Source organism: Hoplias malabaricus, chromosome 6 (assembly GCF_029633855.1).
Source record: "Hoplias malabaricus isolate fHopMal1 chromosome 6, fHopMal1.hap1, whole genome shotgun sequence".
Lineage (NCBI taxonomy): Eukaryota > Metazoa > Chordata > Actinopteri > Characiformes > Erythrinidae > Hoplias > Hoplias malabaricus.
In genome coordinates, this window is record NC_089805.1 from 33671464 (window position 1) to 33690805 (window position 19342).

At 40.9% G+C, this 19342-nt stretch overlaps 1 protein-coding gene across 1 annotated transcript in view; it reads left to right on the plus strand.

Moving 5' to 3' along the window:
* Window positions 1-19342, plus strand: part of gabbr2 (gamma-aminobutyric acid (GABA) B receptor, 2) — a 229682-nt gene that overhangs the window by 168880 nt on the left and 41460 nt on the right. Inside the window, exon 13 of the mRNA XM_066675912.1 lies at window positions 4661-4783. Within this exon, the coding sequence (XP_066532009.1) occupies window positions 4661-4783 (123 nt within the window). The remainder of the gene's footprint in view (window positions 1-4660; window positions 4784-19342) is intronic.

Consider the following 19342-nt stretch of genomic DNA (forward strand, 5'->3'; position numbering starts at 1 on the left):
TTCTCAAAATACTCTTAACATCCTGATAGCAGCCAATAAGTTTTAAGATCTGATGACATCAAGAGATTAGTTGTTTATATAAGCCAAAAAATAACAAAAACTGTAAATAGTTAATCCAATCATTTCTTTTGTACTGAAGAAAATGATTGAATGGCTTAACTAATGTTATTTTAGCTCCTTGTGGCTTTGCTTAATCTGTACCTCATCAAAGACATTTGCTGCTATGAGGCTTAATCCAACTTTTTTTTATTGATTACCATTTCTGTCACTGACTTTAGTTTGCAAGTACATGCCTTCGTCTGTTTTGCTGCCATTTTCTAGCAACCATTGGTACTAGTTTGTGTGTAGCCACGCATGTGCAAACGAATTGACGCTCAGGTCCGTTTTGAGGGGTTCTATCTAAAGCAGAGCTTCTATTTCCCAGTGTTTCCGCTCTGACCTGCAGCTCTCAGCGCCGTTGCAAAATTACCCCCTGTAGGAGGGGCGTGTGATTCCATTGGCTGCAGCACTGAATGATGGACAGATAGCTCTAGCTGCTGATTGGCTAAATAAAGGTGACGACCAATGAAAAGCGTGTTTTCTGTTTAGGACATACTTTTGGACATACGTTCCAATAAATATATTTTTTTACATTTCTGAGCTGTACTTTTACCGGACTCTAAATTGAGTGCGTGTTAAAGTTGACAGTGCTGAAGTAGCGTCGTTGGAGGTGTAACTGACCGCCGCTTTGGATGGAGAGAAATCACTGTAGGAGTGGGAGAACATGGTGATGCAAAATCAAATGAGCCACTGCAGTTTTTTTCTCCCAGTTTAGTTTATTTTACCTTGATATTTAAATTTGTATTTCCGCCTTAACACTAGAAGCGTTATGCTTTTTAACCCCCCGAGACCTGGAAGCACCGAGAGCCACTTGTGTGACTGCAGTGACTGTCTGCTCTGAGTAAATTTATTCACTCTCAGCACTCAAAAAAACACCTGGCTCTCAACTCGTCTAGTGTTAAATGGGCCCCTAACATCATTTTAAATGTCATATTACTTCTTATTCTCAACTGTCATATTCAAATGTTCATTTTATTTATACCTGTTTATTTATTTAATATATAATATTGCCATTATTCGGCAGCTTCATCTGAATTATCTGTTCGACCTTAAAGAGGTGACTATGCAAGGCTGAAGTTATCTTTTGACAAACAAGTCTAATTAATTTCTTTGTTTAAAACCCAGAGACCATGGATTTTTCACCTTTATTGCCACTGTTATTCCACACTATCTTTATATAAAACTCACAAAACACATGCATCTGTATCGTACTAAATCAAAGTTTTGAAAGGGAGCGTGGTGGAATAAGGTGAATAAGTGAATGTAATGTTAGAAGTCTCAACACTACATCAACCACCAATTTAAAAAAAGAGTTACAGTTGTGTCTTCCCAACATCGGCTGTTCCCGAAGGGGGTCATTCACCCCACGTTCACTCAAGCAGCCACCCTTACATACCTCAGCTACTGTTCTACAGATCTATGGCTCTTATTTTCACAGCACTGTCTGTACACACTCACTCACACTGTAGTCAAACACAGTTCATTAAAGGCCATGTCTGCTTTTACATCAGATCTTCACACACACCAACCCGACCTCTTCCTGACATGCTTTCTATTTCCACTTCCTCTCAGTTTTAGATATAAAATAAGAATGCTTGCGAGTGCAGAGTGAGGCAGATGACACAGTGTGTCTTTGTTGTGCGAATGATTATGTAAAAGATGGCTAGCCCTTAGCTGCACTGCTCTGCTGCCCTGCTTTATTTATAGAGTGCACACACACACACACACACATGCACACACACACACACACACACACACACAGTCCTCTGCCTCTACTGCTGCTGTTTCAGTGTGGGGGCTGGAAGAGTGGGCGAGCTGTCGGAGAGAGGAAGAGAGAGAGCTGGAGAGACAGAGATTAAAAGGGGAGATAGTCTGTTATAGGCCTGGGGAAAAGGGTACATAACATTCATTCAAAGAAAGAAAGTGAAAGGAATGGAGAAGGAGAGAAAGACTGATAGCGGTGGACACATACACTGAGAGAGAATAGTGTCACTTACACACACTCCTTTTTGATGTGTTTAGACCATGTGTTTAGACCACTTTGTCATATCTCACAGTTTACACCCTAGGCCATCTAATAAGATGCAGTGGATAAAAACAAAATCACACTGGGGGGTATCACCTAATTAACAGCAGTGACAACACCAGCAGTAACCCATAGTTAGCAGAGAGGGAGGGGATAAAAAAAAATAAAAATAAAAACAGGACAATGCTGCTTTCAATCTGTCAGTTGGGAAAAAGAAGAAAACCAGAAGAAACAAAATTCAAATATAATATATAATAAATAACAATATAATACCTTCTGTGGTATTTAAGGTTGGCACCATTTATCATTATTTCAGCTTTCGTTCCTTTCAGAGATTTTTTTTTATTCTCGTTCGCTTTTTTTTTGTTGAGGTCTGAGCTCTGGAGCAGGCTGTCCATTGATCTGATCATCAGAATGTATAAGTTGATATGCTCTTCTAATGCTCTTCTTTACACTGATTTACCTCAGTGCCTCCTGAGCATAACATGGAATTTGTTGTGAAAGTGTAGGCCTCACCCTCCTAATTAGCACTATTTAATCCATCTCACTCCATCAGTGCAGAGACTAATGCTGCAGTTAGCAGAGGCCAGTGTGGGTCTTGGCTCAGCTCTTTAATCTAAAGACTGATCCCCCACTGCAGGACCCTGACAGTGAGCTGATTCCTGCTATTCAAACTTTGGGGCTTTGGTAGCTACAAATGATGACTGCTGCCAGAACTATGAGCACCAGTGAAATGAAATATCTGTATGTTCATTTTTGTGGATTTTTAATTTAGTCCTTAATTTGCATCATTTGAGCGCAGCAGCTAACCTTCACACTTAGTGAAAATTTCATAATGAAGGAACCAATAGAAATGCTCCAAAATTATTTGGAATTATTATAATTTTGTATTATATTGAAAGTTAAGGAGATTTTTTCCTTCTAACGTAAAGTTATTATTTTTGGAGATACATTTTTTTCTTTGGACAGTGACGTTATGAACAGGCATGTATTTAAATCTTTGAGGGCACATATTATTCCATGATGTTTGGGTAGTCCCCACAAAATATTTGAACGGTTTGACTACTGCTGTTAATAAGTCCTTCTGAGGCAGCTGAACAGCAGTTATAGACACCATCTCCTGCTCTTATTAAAGATGTGATTCTCAATCTAGACAGGGAGATATCAGCCATAAAATACTGCTAACAGTCTCCTACCATCTCACATGTTCTAGATCAGATCATCTGCTCATCAGATCATCACATTTATCCACGTTAGGGATACCTGCAATAGGTTTAAAATCTTCAGCTTTATTACACTAGTCAGTGGAAATATCCCACAAAGACAATGTGTGTGTGTGTGGACGTGTGCGCACAACATAATACTGCACAACAGAGTGCTTAAATATTAGTTGTACATCAGAATACGACTTTAAACTGTGGGTGCTTCGCACATCACAGTGTTCACAGAAACACATGTTTGTGCAGAGAATTGGTTTTGTTAAATCTATAACTAATGTCAACATTTTATCAAGATTGGACACATCACAGTTTTTGTATTTGAAATCCATTGGAAAATACTGCTCTAGATGTTCCAGGAGCCATACATGATGCCCATACATTTGTGAAGCCAGATGTCGGTTCGTGCTCCATTTTCATATGCGTTTATACCCAGCTAAACAAACCACCAATTTCTCGGCTCAGTGATTAACCACTCAGCTGCAGTACCAAATATTATTGTTTGATTTTATTGCCGTCTGTAAAATACTGAGTACAGGATAATCACTGCGGTTCTGTTACTGCTTCTCTGTAATTCTGTTGCAAATATATGTCCTCTGCTTTTTAGGTTTGTCCAATTTTTTTTATGCTGGTAAACAATTGCCTGCACTGTAGCTGCAGAATTTGGTGAAAACCACCCTTTGGTAATTGCAGGTCACATTTCACATTGTTAAGTCCATGTGAAATGTTATGATCCTCCGTCATTTCAGATGTTTGAGTGTTTACTTGAACTGTCCACCTCCGTCTGATTGTGGATAAAGGGAATCTGTCCGGGCAGACGGTCTCCACGTTTTCCTCCACTCTCACTGGTTGGCCAAGTATAAGCCAGGTTTGTTATGATTGAACCTTGATTGGTGGGTGTTTGGGGACCTCTTGCCCTTGAGACATGTGCCCACTCACTGTGTCTTTGTAGCCTAATGTATTGCAATATTTCCAATGACACGGAAGGTTTTGGCCTGTCTTTGTTTGGCCAATTCCAAAGCCATCAAAAGCCCATGGATCAAAACCAATCGAAGGTTCTATTCTGAGCCCAGAGCTGGGGCACCTGAAAGGAATCGTTGCATTTCTCCCTTGCGATTCCTCTAAAGTGCACCCAGTGCCTCCTCACCATGACCTTTCCTTTGATTCTGTCCGGGTCAAATACTGTTAAATAAAAAGAAAAGATCAGACAGGTCCAGCGCTTTCATCCTGCAAAGTTCAGCGTACGAGTGAAGCCACTGTCGCTCTTTCTCTTCCTCCATTCACCCCTGCTCAATCCCTTTCTTCTCTTTTCCTCCAGATTATCAAGGACCAGAAGCTGCTGATCATCGTAGGGGGGATGCTGCTGATTGATCTGTGTATTCTTATATGCTGGCAGATTGTGGATCCTCTCAAGAGGACAGTTGAACAGTACAGCTTGGAGGTGGGTCTGGGGCTGCTTGTCACTTCTCTCTTTGCTTTTGCCAAAAAGCTGGTTTTAAAAAGCTTTCCCTTGGAGCCATCTATATCAGACATGAAGAGACTAGAACAGGGTAGCTATCAAACTGAGCAAATTTTTCCACAATATGTAACACAAACGGCTTACACATGAGATTCAGTCGTATAATTATGAGGGAAAATCTTCCTTAGTCTTCTTAAAGAAAGAAATAAAATTGGCCTCCTTTGGACTTTGATCCGCTATATTTGGTCTAAGAGGAATGTCGTGTATTTTTTTTTTTTTCTTTCTTTTTGGCTGGGCTCTTGGTTTAATATTCAACCTGTCGGAAGCGTAATTGTGGTCAGCTGTGATGAACATATCTCAGTCTGAGATTTCTCAGTTCTGGTGTTATTTTCAGTCCAGGAAGTGAGCCATCCTGCCCCTCCCCCTCATGTCCGCGATGGAGGTCGGCCAATGGGGATGCGGCGTATTGGCATAAGCTGTCGGAAAAGAGACACTTGGATGAGCCTTCCTCTCACTGCAGTGTAGGGGGCGACGTGTGGAAAAAAGAATTAAGCAGGGTTTCAGAATAGCCTGGACATTTTGGAGCTCTGCTTGCTTCAGTCATGTGCCAGGCACTGCCACCACTGATTAGCCACGTTTAACTGAACACATTCCCAGGAAAGATCATGTTGTCAGTGACCTGATGGTTCTGCTATTGTATCATGTTTTGTGGCAGATTGGTGTTTTTGGGTTTGTTTGTGTTTTTCCATTCGTACACCTGCATTGAGAAGCATAGTATCATGACTGACATGCTCTAAGTGGATCAGCAAATGAGTGTAAAAGTATTTCGTGCTACCTAGATCACTTAATGTTTAAATCTCATAAATCTCAAACCAACAAGACTTTTAACCACCATGGACTTGGCCGAGCAACACTGGTCACTGCTTAAATCTCTTATAGACTTAAATTAGCCCAAACCATAGTTCACTTCAGTCCACAGCCTCCTTCAGTCGCAGAACCCCATTAAGGAAGGATTGAGAGTTGACTTTCAGACCAGTAGGGCCTCAGTTTTGGGTATGCTTGAAAAGTCTTATTAATGAGACACATATATACTACATGCCTGGGTATTTCAGATATTTCTCAGACAAACGAACTTGTTAGCTCCCCTCATCCAGTGAGAAGAATCGGCCTCATGTACAAGATGATGAGGTCTCATTAGCATTCTATCTTTAATATCTTAGTTTAGTGCTTTTTGGCTCATCTGAAGGGGTAGCCCCCCTTTGTTAGTTATCCAGCAAATCCTGCTGTTATTATGTGCATTGTTATTATTAAATTTGATATAATTGGATGGGCTATTAACACCTACTTTGTATCTACACTCATTGCCCATTTTATCAGCTCAACTAACCATACAGGAGCACTTTTATTTGTTCTACATTTACAGACATCATTCCATGTGTTTCTCTTCATACTTTATCCTCATTTCACCCTGCTCTTGAATGGTTAGGACCCCCCCAGAGCAGGTATAATTGGTATGGTGGGTTACTCTCAGAGCTGCAGTGACAGCGATGTGGTGGTGTATTAGTGTGTTTTGTGCTGGTGCCAGTGGATCAGATACAGCATTGAAATGAGGATGAGAAAACATGCTTTACAGTCTGTAAATGTAGAGCTATAAAATGCTCCCTTACGGTCAGTGCAGCTGATAAAATGGATGATGAGAGTAGATCCAAGGAAGGTTTAACTAATCTAGTGATCCTGTATTTGTTAGTTTTTATTTGCTGCTTTGTTTTTCCTGCAGGTAACTGGATATCCATTCAGTAACATGCATGTAGTATTATTGGCAGTCAAAATGTGTATATTCAATATATGTCTAACTTTGTTGCGAAGAGAAAAAGAGAAAAAAATGATCATTATGTATTTGTCTTAGTAAGTAACTTGATCTCTAAAAGCAATACACAGTGGACAGAAATATATAAATAAGAGCAAAGAGAAACTAGGCAAGCCTAGTTTTACTGGACCACCATTAGCCGTATAGCCATTGTTTTGGTGTTTCTGGCATTTCAAAAACAGGAAAGCCCAAAATACATTCCCTTGTCATTGGAAGGTCTGGAGAAGCTTTGGTGCTTCATATCAATGTCTTTGTTTACATGTGGTTTTTATTATGTTATTGTGTTGTGCAGAAAATATGGAGGGCAAGACTAATAAATGCAGAAATTAAAAAAGGAGCACAAATATTTGTTCATAATATATAACACTATACCTAATTGGTAGTTGTAGGATACTATTAAATGTTGTTAGATGTAGCTGGTTGCTGATCGGGTCATAAACAGCCACAGCAACCTTAGTGTTGAGGTGTAGGATTCAAACCACAGAAATTTTGTGGCTGGAGGTAGGAAGAGAGTATGGTGGGCCCTATGTGAAGCTCGGCATGGGATATTTTACATATATTATTTTGTGTTTGATTATAATTAAAAAACACATGCATCAGTGCTTTTCTTGTTAATTTTATTCAAAAATAAATACTAGATGGTGGCACGGTGGCACAGCAGTTAGTGTCGTAGTCACACAGCTCCAGGGACCTGGAGTTAGTGTGTTCTCCCCGTGTCCGCGTGGGGGTTTCCTCCGGGTGCTCCAGTTTCCTCCCACGATCCAAAAACACACGTTGGTAGGTGGATTGGCGACTCCAAAGTGTCCGTAGGTGTGAGTGTGTGAGTGAATGTGTAAGGGTGTGTGTTGCCCTGTGAAGGACTGGCGCCCCCTCCCCCTCCGTGGTGTATTTCCCGCCCAATGATTCCAGGTAGGCTCTGGACCAACCGCGACCCTGAATTGGATAAGCGGTTACAGATAATGAATGAATGAATAAATACTAGATGATCTACCACCAAAGACCAGCAGAAACATTTTTTTGATTTTAATAATTACAATTGCTTATTTATTCAATGCAACAGGTTAAAGCACGTGAAGTTGAAGGAGCCTGTGCACAGCTGTATGGAGTTTTCTAAACACATTAATGCCACAAAATGTCTCCCTAACACTTCTTCCCTTTACAATTACAGTTAAAATTTCAGGCAAGGACACTCACTTGAAATAAGACAAGACAAATTGAGCAGTCCTCCTCTCTCTGTGAGAAATAATATATGTGTAAATGTTGCAGAGTTCTGAGCCATTCTGACAAGCTTTTGAACCAACCAACACCGAGCCGATGATCTGGCCAACACGCATTGTACGGTACACGGTCCGGCAAAAATCTGAAAAAGATACCCCTGATCAGCTGAATGAATAGGAGTGTACATCTGTCACCTCATATCATTTCTTTGATTAGACAAAGGTTTCCTTTCTAAAATGAGCTGAGCTGAAAATCAGTTTCTCTCTAGGCTGAATGTATGCTCTGACTTATTCAGACCTCGCCACATTGAATCTAATACCAGTGACATACATGCTTGATGCACTATTGACCAACATAAGGCCTTTTCTTTCACAACCTCTGGAGTGTGTGAAGTTAATGGTTCTCTCCTGAAATGTGGATGCCTGTGTCTACATCACTAAGGGACCCACATGGAGAGGCTACAGTACCGCTGGAGGAGACTTGTTTGGTACTTTCACTTTCTCTATATCTCTCTTATTGGGTCTTGTTCACCATTGTGCCACAATCCCCTCTTAGCAGCCTCCCTGAAGCACAGAGGTCTAGGATTCCCAAACTACCCCCAGCCCTCCAGAGCAGACAGAGAGAAGCTGAGGAAAGAGGGAATTACTCGTCCAGCACAAGCAGCCATTGTGGACTGTGCCATCAGGCTGATGGAATCATAGTCGTCCTCTCCCTGGAGAAGTCTAGGCAGGAAGATTAGCGCAGATTTATTGATGCTAGGAAAGGCCCATTCATTCCACCATTGCTTCTGGGTACTTAAAGGGCCCCCTCCCTTTTTCCCCCCATTTCCAATGCTTTATGTGACACGCTATAGGTGCATTGAGAAGGCGACATTCAGAGGTTTTCAGAGCTGACCTTGCCTGACTGGACATGGACCTTATGACCGTTACTTAAGAACACAATGGTCTTGTATCTCCAGGCTGTGCATTTATTAAGTCAAGGTTGATTACAGACGTTTTTCATGAATAGCAATCAAGTTTTGTCCTTGCACTGATCTTATCACTGCTTTTGTGTGTAGATTTAAATGTGCTTGTGGATTACTGTTTCACAAAAAATGGAAACCTCTGGGAAAGGCATGTGCTGTCAGAGCATAACAGTGTCAATGAGGCTATGCAGAAAAGGGTTCTCACCAGGGAATGACTCAAAATGAAGCACAGAATAAACTACTCCTCCCTTCAGGCATTCTCCCTAAGCTCATCCCTTGATTGTAATGCAATCAAGAGATGCCCAAGTTCTTACTCTTGTGTAGTGAGGGCCAATCCATAGGGTCCCTATGTTCTACTTTATGGGCTGAACATGAGTCTTTTTTCTCTATTACGAAATACATTTTAAAAAATTACATAGCTAATGCATACTCTAAGCATAAATTAATTAATTCATTCATTATCTGTAACCGCTCATCCAGTTCAGGATTGCGGTGGGTCCGGAGCCTACCCGGAATCATTGGGCGCAAGGCAGGAAAACATCCTTGAGGGGGCGCCAGGCCTTCACAGGGCAACACATGCACACACAATCGCTCACACCTACGGACACTTTTTGAGTCTCCAGTCCACCTACAAATGTTCGTTTTTGGACCGTGGGAGGAAACCAGAGCACCCGGAGGAAACCCATGCAGACTCAGGGAGAACACACCCAACTCTTTACAGACAGTCACCCAGAGCGGGACTTAACCCACAACCTCCAGGTCCCTGGAGCTGTGTGATTTGCATTTTTAGGTTTAAAACAGCTCCTTAAGGTCTTGGTTTGTGTGTGTGTGTGTGTGTGTGTGTGTATGTGTGTATGTATGATGTGCATCATGTAGTTATTAGTTATGTTATGCTTAGAGCAGGGGTAACACTTTGTGACTGCAACACTACCTGCTGCACCACCATGTCGCCACTATTCTACACACAAACCCAGAACTTAAGGAGGCATTTTACAACATCTTTTAAACCTAAAAATGCATGTGTAAGTCTTAAGACAAATAATAGAAAATTGTCCAATCAGGACTTTTTTTTCCCTGTGGTATGGAGGCAGATACAGACCAGGGAGTTCTTCAGGTGAATAAGCTATCAAGAGCTAAATAGAAGGACTTGCATGTGTGATTAGGATGTTGTTTAGTTAGGATTCTGATAGTGTCCATGCCAACACCAACAAAAACGTAAGTTACCCTGCACTTGTTCTCCCTGAGGTTCTTAACAGATATGTTTACATGTGTCTCTGCAGAAGTGTAAATGATGCTTGACTTACATGGTGATAGCAGATTGCTTGTGTATGTGTTCTGCGTGTGTTGAGAATGCTGGCCCAGTTGCAGCAGGCCTTCTGCTCCCTCTCTGCTCAGTTGAAAGTTTCTCAGCCAGGGCCACAGCAAAGTCAAGCTGCTCCACTTGGGCGTGTGCTGGTACAAATCCAGCCAAAAGAACAGGAGGAGCCGATTGGGAGGAAAGTGGGCTATCATTGGTGCAGAGTCTTGCAGCATTACCAGCACAAGGCTCTGGGAGAAGGAGATGGAGAGCTTTTATAGACCCTAGTGCATTCTGAGGGATGAACAGTGGTGTGATTTGGTCAGTTAAGGCTAGATGATATCTAAATCTACAGATCATAACTAAGTTGTCTGTTATACAGTAACATAAGCCTGGTTCTGATTCTGAAAACAGGTCTTGAGGATGTTCCCAGTATGCAGGGTTTACTAAGTACTAAAAGTGGTACGAAGAAGGACAGTCAGTGAATTGGTGACAGGCTCATAGACTATTCCAGAAGAAGAGCTGTTGTAGCATAAACTGCAATGCATTGTGTGTTCAGAAAATGTTCTGATGTAGCCAGCATTAAGACTTTTCCAAATGTGTGCCACAATAGCTCCTCTCTGGGATCGAAATTTGTGTGCTAGCCTTCACTCCTGACATGAAGTAAACAAAGAATACTCTAGTAGTTAAGCACACTTAATGTTTGTTTTTTAAATTTACCATAATGGAAAAAACATTTGAACTAAACCAGAAGATGTAGCATAAACAAATATTTTGACACATTTTGTTTCCATATGTTAAACGGTTCTTTTTTTTTCCTTGTAGAAATTATTTCTACTGTGAAAATTTATTGTGAAAAAGATTACTCAAATTATACTGATGTACATATTTTATTTTGGAGCCAGAAATGTGTATTAAACCTCTACTATAATGTCATTTAAATTATATTAATTTACACTTAATATATATTGGGTAGGGCGGCACGGTGCAGCAGGTAGTGTCGCAGTCACACAGCTCCAGGAACCTGGAGGTTGTGGGTTCGATTCCCGCTCCGGGTGACTGTCTGTGAGGAGTTGGTGTGTTCTCCCCATGTCTGCGTGGGTTTCCTCCGGGTGCTCCGGTTTCCTCCCACACTCCAAAAAAACACGTTGGTAGGTGGATTGGCGACTCAAAAAATGTCCGTAGGTGTGTGTGTGGTAGGAATCACATTTTTATTGTATATTTTTTGTATTATTAATTTATGCACTATATGAATGTGTATTTAGAGTTGGGCTGAGAAATATAGTTCAATTGTATGAGAGAAAAATAAAACATGACTACTCAATTTAAATTAATAAATTAATTAATACTATTCAATTTAAATTAATTGTAACTTAAATAAATAAATATGTAGTGATTTAGGAAAATTTAATGGTTTAAAAAATAACGTAAGTACATAACTATTTCAGCATTATTAAAGTATACGTGTTTTTCACAAGAGCTGAATTTACGTGTAATTTGACCAGTGGTCTTTTGTATAGAATTGTAGCATGACATTGAAGAAACAGTAAAAATGTAACGTGAGTGGCCTAATGCATGACTATTTTGTGGATGTAAAATCTATGAGGCGAGAGAGACTAGAAGAGAGGGAAGGGGAGAGAGAGAGCGCCACATGGCAATATAGGATCCTATAGACCTCTAATACCTGTGACTTTATGTGTGTGTGTATTGGAGTGTGTGTGATGAAGGACAAAGAGCTGATTAGCATTCTACAGGGTCCTCCTGCAATACTCTCCGTGCCCGCTGCTCTGCTCTGCTCCTGTTCCCGTGCCGACGCTGCAGCAAACACAGTCTGCCTGCACACAATATTGCAGGGAGCCATCACCATGGCAACGGCCATGGTTTCTGACATCCATAAACCAGCATCGCCATCCCTGATCCGCAAACAGAGGGGAGAAATAAACTCCACAGCAGAAACTCTGTGCAGTTTGACACGTACCAAAACAAGGCTATGTGCATCAGGACAAACGTGTATCTGTAACATGCACAAAGTCACATTCAAACGCAGACTAATTTAGAATGTAGGACACATCGTATTATATACTCATAAGTTATAAAACCACAGCTTGTATAGAAGCTCATAGAGCTGATTGTGGCACTTAACTGAAACTGTGGGGGCCGAGGAAAACCTGGCCCAGATTTACTTTCTCTGATCAAGTCACACAGTAGAATTGTGCGGTACATGCACAGAAATAGCCACTTTCACAGGTTTATGCAAATGCACACAACGTTTGTCATACAGCTTTCTCTTACCTCCTCATTTTCTTTATTTCTCTCTCTCTCACACACACACATGCATACACACACTTATCTCTATAGTTTCAGTGGACTGTTTATTTTGTAAAGACCCTAAAGTTGTGTCTCTAAATTTGATCAGTGTTGTCTGATAAATGTCTGAAGTGATCATCTCAGTGTATCTCTTTGTCCTCTTACACACAGCTTTTTAATTCTCTTTATCTGTCATCCTCTTTTTCTCTCTCACACCTTCATTCTCTCTCTCTCTCTCTCTCTCTCTCTCTCTCACACACACACACACACACACACACACTCACACACTTTCCCTTTTTAATCTTATATTTGTCTTTCTCTCTCAATTTCTCCCACCACCAATTTCTCTCTCTCAACTTGCATCAACTTCCACTCTCTCCCTTTACTCCCACCCATTTTCTCTCTCTCTCTCTCTCCCCCTCACACACACCACAAATTTCTCTCTTAACTTCCAGTCGCTCTCCCTCTACTCCCACCTCTCTCTCTCTCTCTCTCTCTCTCTCTCTCTCTCTCTGCAGGCAGGGCATGAGTCACCAGTATGTTTTTTTTTGATGTGCAAATGCACTTTCTAAGATGGATCTTTAATACAGGCAGTAATTGGTCTGAACATGTAAGCGCTCATTATCGGCTGGTGGAGACGCCAGAAATGCTCTGGACTCCAGAGTGTGGCCTGCTTTACTGTGAAGGCTGGAGGGAGGATGCAGAATCTTCCAGAATCCCAGCAGGAGAGCTGTCTAATACACACAAACACACACAGACTTGCACACAGACACACTCCCATGGGAGAGGCCAGGTCAGGAGCAGGATGGGAAGGGAAAATCAACCTGTCAGGCTTTTTGATGCTCACTCACTTACACTTGGCACATTGTCTGTCTTCTCTCCTCGCTTTTGAAGAAGCTGAATGCTGATATACTGCTGCAGTCCACGTCAAAGACAGTCGCGTTGAATAATGGAAAGGGTTGTGCGTGTTTGTATATACGCGTGCATGGGTGTCACTTTCAGAACACATACACACACACGTGCATGCATATAACAGAATATATAAATATTCAGCATTAACACACACATAAATCTTATGCTTGTGCTGTCCACACTAAGCAGGCTCTAAAAGAATCCTCTCAATGACACATGAAGGGCACATCTGCATCTGACTCTGAGTTCAGACCTGTTACACACACACACAACACAAAGGTAAATGATTGACTGTGATATAAATAGTTCTTCCTCAAAGCTAATAAGTTAAGTGGGTAACACAGCTGCTCTCCAACAAAGTAAGTTGTATAAATAAGTCCTTGGGCAATACTCTATACACTACATTTGTCTATAGCTGAAGCATGCCTAAAATTGTGAATCACTCTAGTTAAGTACTTCCTGGCATTTTTTTCTTAATAGTTTCTATAGGTTTATACCCCTTTTGATGTACAGTGATGAAAAATGATTGGCTGCAGTAAATGTTTTAATCATCATTGTCAAATAAAGCAAGTTAAAGGCGATGTTCACAATTTTAATTGAATTTTTTTTTCTAATATTCTGAGCATGATTCTGTCTGTCTGTCTGGAAACTGGAATCTAATTTGTTTACGAAACTTTGGTATCTGTAAATGTTTAAAAAAAAAAAAAGTTTCATGGTCTGGTATGCTAGGCTTTCTCTCTCGCATCTAGGGGATTTAAGACAATGAAGAGAACCCTAAATGTTGATGGGGATGGGCATGGGGATGAGGATATTGATCTATTTGTGCTCCATAGGTGGGTAATATTGAATTATTTTTGCTGTAGATGGAACTGACATTAATTTAGTGAGAGCACTAATTGCATGAAAGTAATCACAGAACTGAAGTGCTACAAAACTAAACAACTTGAGTAACTAATGAGTTTGGTATTTCAAACTGTGAATAAAAACTTAGACGAGTTAAATGTCAGCCTCCTACAAGCAACGGTCGTTACTTTCCTGAAACATTCTGTTACCCTTAAGAGACACTGTGCTTCTCAATGTAAACAAACATGAGAACAGCATTTCCCCACAGTCATGGACATTGCCTTTAACGCTCTGGGTGCCCAGTGAACTACCAATTACAATCATTTTGATCAGTTTACTTTGCTATGGTTTGTTATGTTTTGCACTGATAAGAGTACTATAAGAATACAGTTATGTCATGGTAAATCAACCAGTGGATTAAACTCCCTAATCTCCTCCTGCAAACTCTCTTCACAAGAACACTCACAGCTATCACTTGTTTTGTGTTTGGTGAATTAAAATCAGTTGTATAATATTAAAGAAATGAAATAATGGGCATGTGTAAGGACCTGAGCCAAACTGGGACGGTCATAATGTTCTGCTCAGAGTTTCTCGGACACATCAGGTGTTGTGGGGTGTTCGTGGTATACAGTAGTAAGTAGATACCAGAATTGTTCCAAGGAAGGAAACGTTGAACCAGTGATGGATTCATGAATGCCCATGGCTACAGGGTCAGCATGGTCACACAGATAAGAAGGGCTAGCTTTGCTCCCCTTGTGTATTTGTGAGCATTAGCAGCCTATGGCTCTGTCACTGATTCCATAGTCTAGTAGCTGTGATCATCTGAAATAATTATGACCAAGTGGTTTTGTAATAACGTGTTTCGTATGTGTTATATCTATCTGATCATTTTGCACTGACTATTATAAATAATGCATTGATTTAGTAGCTGAAATAACAAACTGTTAAACATCTAGTGTTACTTCCTCAAAGGAATGTGCATTCATATACAAGTGTATGTGTCTGAAAATCTGAAGGACTTTGTGTGGCTCTTGATATTAAATGGCTGTAGTGGTTGTGTGAATCGATGGCTCTACAAAGCAAACAGAGTCATTTAGGGCTAAAATGGTGCCCACCTCAGGTCTGAATCGATCAGGAAGAGGAGGAAGGGAAAGTAAGTGTTGCATTAAGCAGCACATTGCTATTAGCTGCCATACGTGATGGGATGGCTTTAACTCTGGTTTACCTCATCTGCCCTGACTATAATTAGAGTGGTATGGATGGACTAGAAGCTTAAACTGGGGCTTATTTGGGTCTACTGCATGTTCTACAGAGAAGGGAAGCTTTAAACTGAGTCGGTATCTTTTACGAAAGGAAAAACTATATATCCGCTCTATGTGAATTTATGGTTTCTTAATTGACAGGTCTGACAGGAGAGGAAACTCATTCCAATGTGAATGTTGTTTTTCCATTAGAAAGCAAAGTCGAGTATGGATGCACACAATAGGCTGTTATTAAAAGTATCTAGAGTCTTAGTGAGACATTTCTCCTCCATCTAGGTAAAAGGAAATGTAGGTGGGCAATGGTGCTAACCTCCAGACAGTAGACAAGGTCCAGTTTTCAGCTTGAGAAGGAACACCTTGCTGTACCAGTCAGAGTTTTGGCAGGAGGGTGTCTACGGGTTGGCCAAGGTCAAACTGGACCAAGGCCAGCCAGTCGTTCATGGCAAATCCCCGCGTGAGAGTTCATGTGCGATGTGGATACACTCCCCTTCCTGGCTGTTCCACGCATATTCCCATGAGTCAGACTCAGAGCTAGACCTCAACGGGAGGCGAGGGCGAGCATGTAGCACCTGAGATGGTGCTGTGGGTTTTGGTGGACTGCATATATTTATGTATATAGCTTAACTGATATAATGCAGCTTTGTTGTAGTAATAGAGTCAAAACAGCCCTCACCCATGGTGCTGATCTCTCTCTCTCTCTCTCTCTCTCTCTCTCTCTCTCTCATGTGGTGTGAAAATCTGGTCTAGTCTCTGCCCACTGTTGCTAGGCGACCACTGATTGAGCACGAGGGTGATACAATTTACCAATTAGAGGCGTTCCAAATGAAAGTGGTGTCAAGGGTTCCTGTAGCTAGACGAGAGTATTGTCCGTCCGCCAGTTCACTGTGACACTGAGATTGGCAGCGCGTGAGAGAGGGGACGACACACAGCTGGAAGTGGGAGGAGACTAGCACACACTCAGATGAGAAACCTTCACTAGAGTTCACCAAAACCTCTCCAGCAGAAGCAGATGAACACTGCAGTGTGTGGTGCATTTCGCTGAACGCTGGGTAATTTATGACTTCCATTCCTGGTTCATTTGTAACGCGAGTCTCTGAGTGTCTGAAGTGCTGCAGGAGCAGAAAACATTCCTAAACTCACATTCAACACAATAAGCAGATCTTCAGTGAAATCCATCGCCTAATTTCTCTGAGTACGATGGGGTTTTTTGTTTAGTTTAGTTTTTCTGTGTAACAGAAGAGTCATTTATTTCAATAAGAAGGACAATTTGTCTTCATCTTCTGCCTCTTCATTTTGCTTCTCTTCTTATCCTCTTTTATTCCTGCACTTTCTCTTCCTCTTTTCTGTTTCTAGTTTTTCTTCCTCTTGTTGTCGTTGTTTATTTTATTTTAATTAATGTAATTATACCGGTCATTTATTTATAATATCATATATTTTTAATCTACTATATATTATCCCTCACTTTTATTCTGTATTTCTTTTTTTGTTGTTCTACTCTTCCTCCTACTCCTTCCTCTTCTACTTTTCATTCAGTGTGTGTGTGTGTGTGTGTGAGAGAGAGAGAGAGAGAGAGAGAGAGAGAGAGAGAGAGAGAGAGAGAGAGAGAGAGAGAGAGAGAGAGAGAGAGAGAGAGAGAGAGAGAGAGAGAGAGAGAGAGAGAGAGAGAGAGAGAGAGAGAGAGAGAGAGATTACTCCAGCATACTCTATACTAGACCTAGTAGATCCGATATGTTCATGCAGGTACACCCCCAGATTTGTGCACACAGTGTGTGAGAGGCTGTGTAACAGTTGTGCTCATTAAGGCTGTGGTGGTCCAGGGGGGTTACTTCAGAGTGGTAGTGTGTGAGAGCATGTAGAAGAAAATTTTACTGACCAGCCCAAAGTAGGCTGACTAATCTAACACACACACACACACACACACACACACACACTTTCCAGCAGCACTGTGGGAGTTTAAAGGAGATATCACAAAGACATGGAGATACAGCTCACTTTCACTGGAAGTGTGTGTCTGTGTTTGTGTTTATACTTTGAGGACTAGTAATTACCTCAATACACACTGATACAGACACACACACACATACACACATACAGAGACACTGCTCTTCATTAGTGTGTGTCGGAGCAAGGGCAGAAGTGTGTGTTGTGTTGTGTTATCCACAGAGCTGTCCTGCTGCATCAGCAGAGTGGTGGCATGCCGCATACAGATGCCAGCAGCACAGCACAGGAGCAAAGAACAGAGCAGAGAAAAGAGGAGAGAGAGAGAGAAAGGGGAGTATGGGTTAAGCTGGGAACACTGCTTCTGAGGCTTAAATCACGCTAATTTTACTATACAGATAATAACAGTACCATGAAATATTACATAAATATTGCATAAAATAATGATCAAATACCAGGAGTAATTAAATAATTCTAACACTAAGAAGACAAAAACTTATCTGTTATGTAATAATATTATACTAGCATGGCATAGTCCTTATCATAGGTTTTTATTATTTTGAGTTCTGGCGTTTATATCCTAAACTGAAAATGTACCATTAATGGTTATAAATGTAGCTTATTCATAGAATTTATTTAAACTCCTCAAACAGGCTAGTGTTTCCAACTTTAGCAATGTGTGAGAGAATAATTTGCACTGTGATTTTTACACTGTGACTGAACACTCTCCCTTGTTTGGAAGCAGTTTTTCTCACTCTCTCCTGTTGTTTGTTTTCACTCATTTCCTCATCTCTAGTCTTATTAGGATCTTTGCCGCTGTTCTCTAGAACAAGATTTGACATTTAACTGTAGCCTGTTATTCCGCATTGTATTCTGTATATTCACTGCACTGTACTCTCATAAATTAGTTTTGAGTGCTGTGTCCAAAAGAGTGATGCAAAAAACTGATACAGTTTTTTTTAAATACTTTTGCTATCAGAAAATATGTCCAAACTATTTAGTTTACAGTACACAGGGAAAAAATAACTTGTAATGTGGCGCATTCTGTGATTAAAATGGAGACTCGTTGCTCTCCACAGAGGAACATGAAATGAAGTGGAATGCCCAGTGCCAAGTGTGGGCTAGATTGATTGGTGCCTCACGCAGCACGTTTACCGCATCTGGTGGAAACTAAAAGAAAGCTTGCCTCTTGTGTGCCTCCCGCTCTGGCTCCTAGTTTGACTGTGGAACAATCAAGGAAAGCGTGTCTTCTTGTGGTGAATGAGAGCTTGGCTGAGGAGGCCTTGGACCAGTTTGGGCTACATCACTGCGAGTGGACATTAATATATTGTTAAACGGGCTGCTTATTTTTAATAAATATCAAGCAAGAATAAAAATCTAGTACCTTTACTTTCGGTTGGTTGTACTTTACTGCAGACCGCATAGTAAAAATAATCAGCAGTCATTACAAATAAATATGCAGCCTAGGCTTAGACCATTTAATACTGTAAATAATAATCCTCCAAAAAGTAATGAATAATTCTTTATTAAGAAGTATATTTTATAACCAAAGTTAATGATACAGTGCTCAGCTCCAGCGAGTGAACTTCCTGTTTCTGCGGCCAGTGTTGTTATCTATGGCAGGGAGGAAACTGAACACAGGCCGCCAAATAAACATTAAATATATACATTAAAAATAATAATGATAACTATAATAATTATTGTCATATTACACAAGGATTGTACACGAGTCCCAAATCTCGAGTACGAGTCATTTGAAGGCGAGTCTGAAGCGACTCAAGTGCAACTCAAGTCCGAGCTCAGACTCGAGTCCCCATCTCTGCCTAACTCCACTGGAATACGTTTCTCAATAGTAGAGCACAGCCAAGTATACAGTTTTGCTTCTCTGGGTGTTAGCATGTGTCTCTCACACTGTCTGAGATGGGGAGCACCT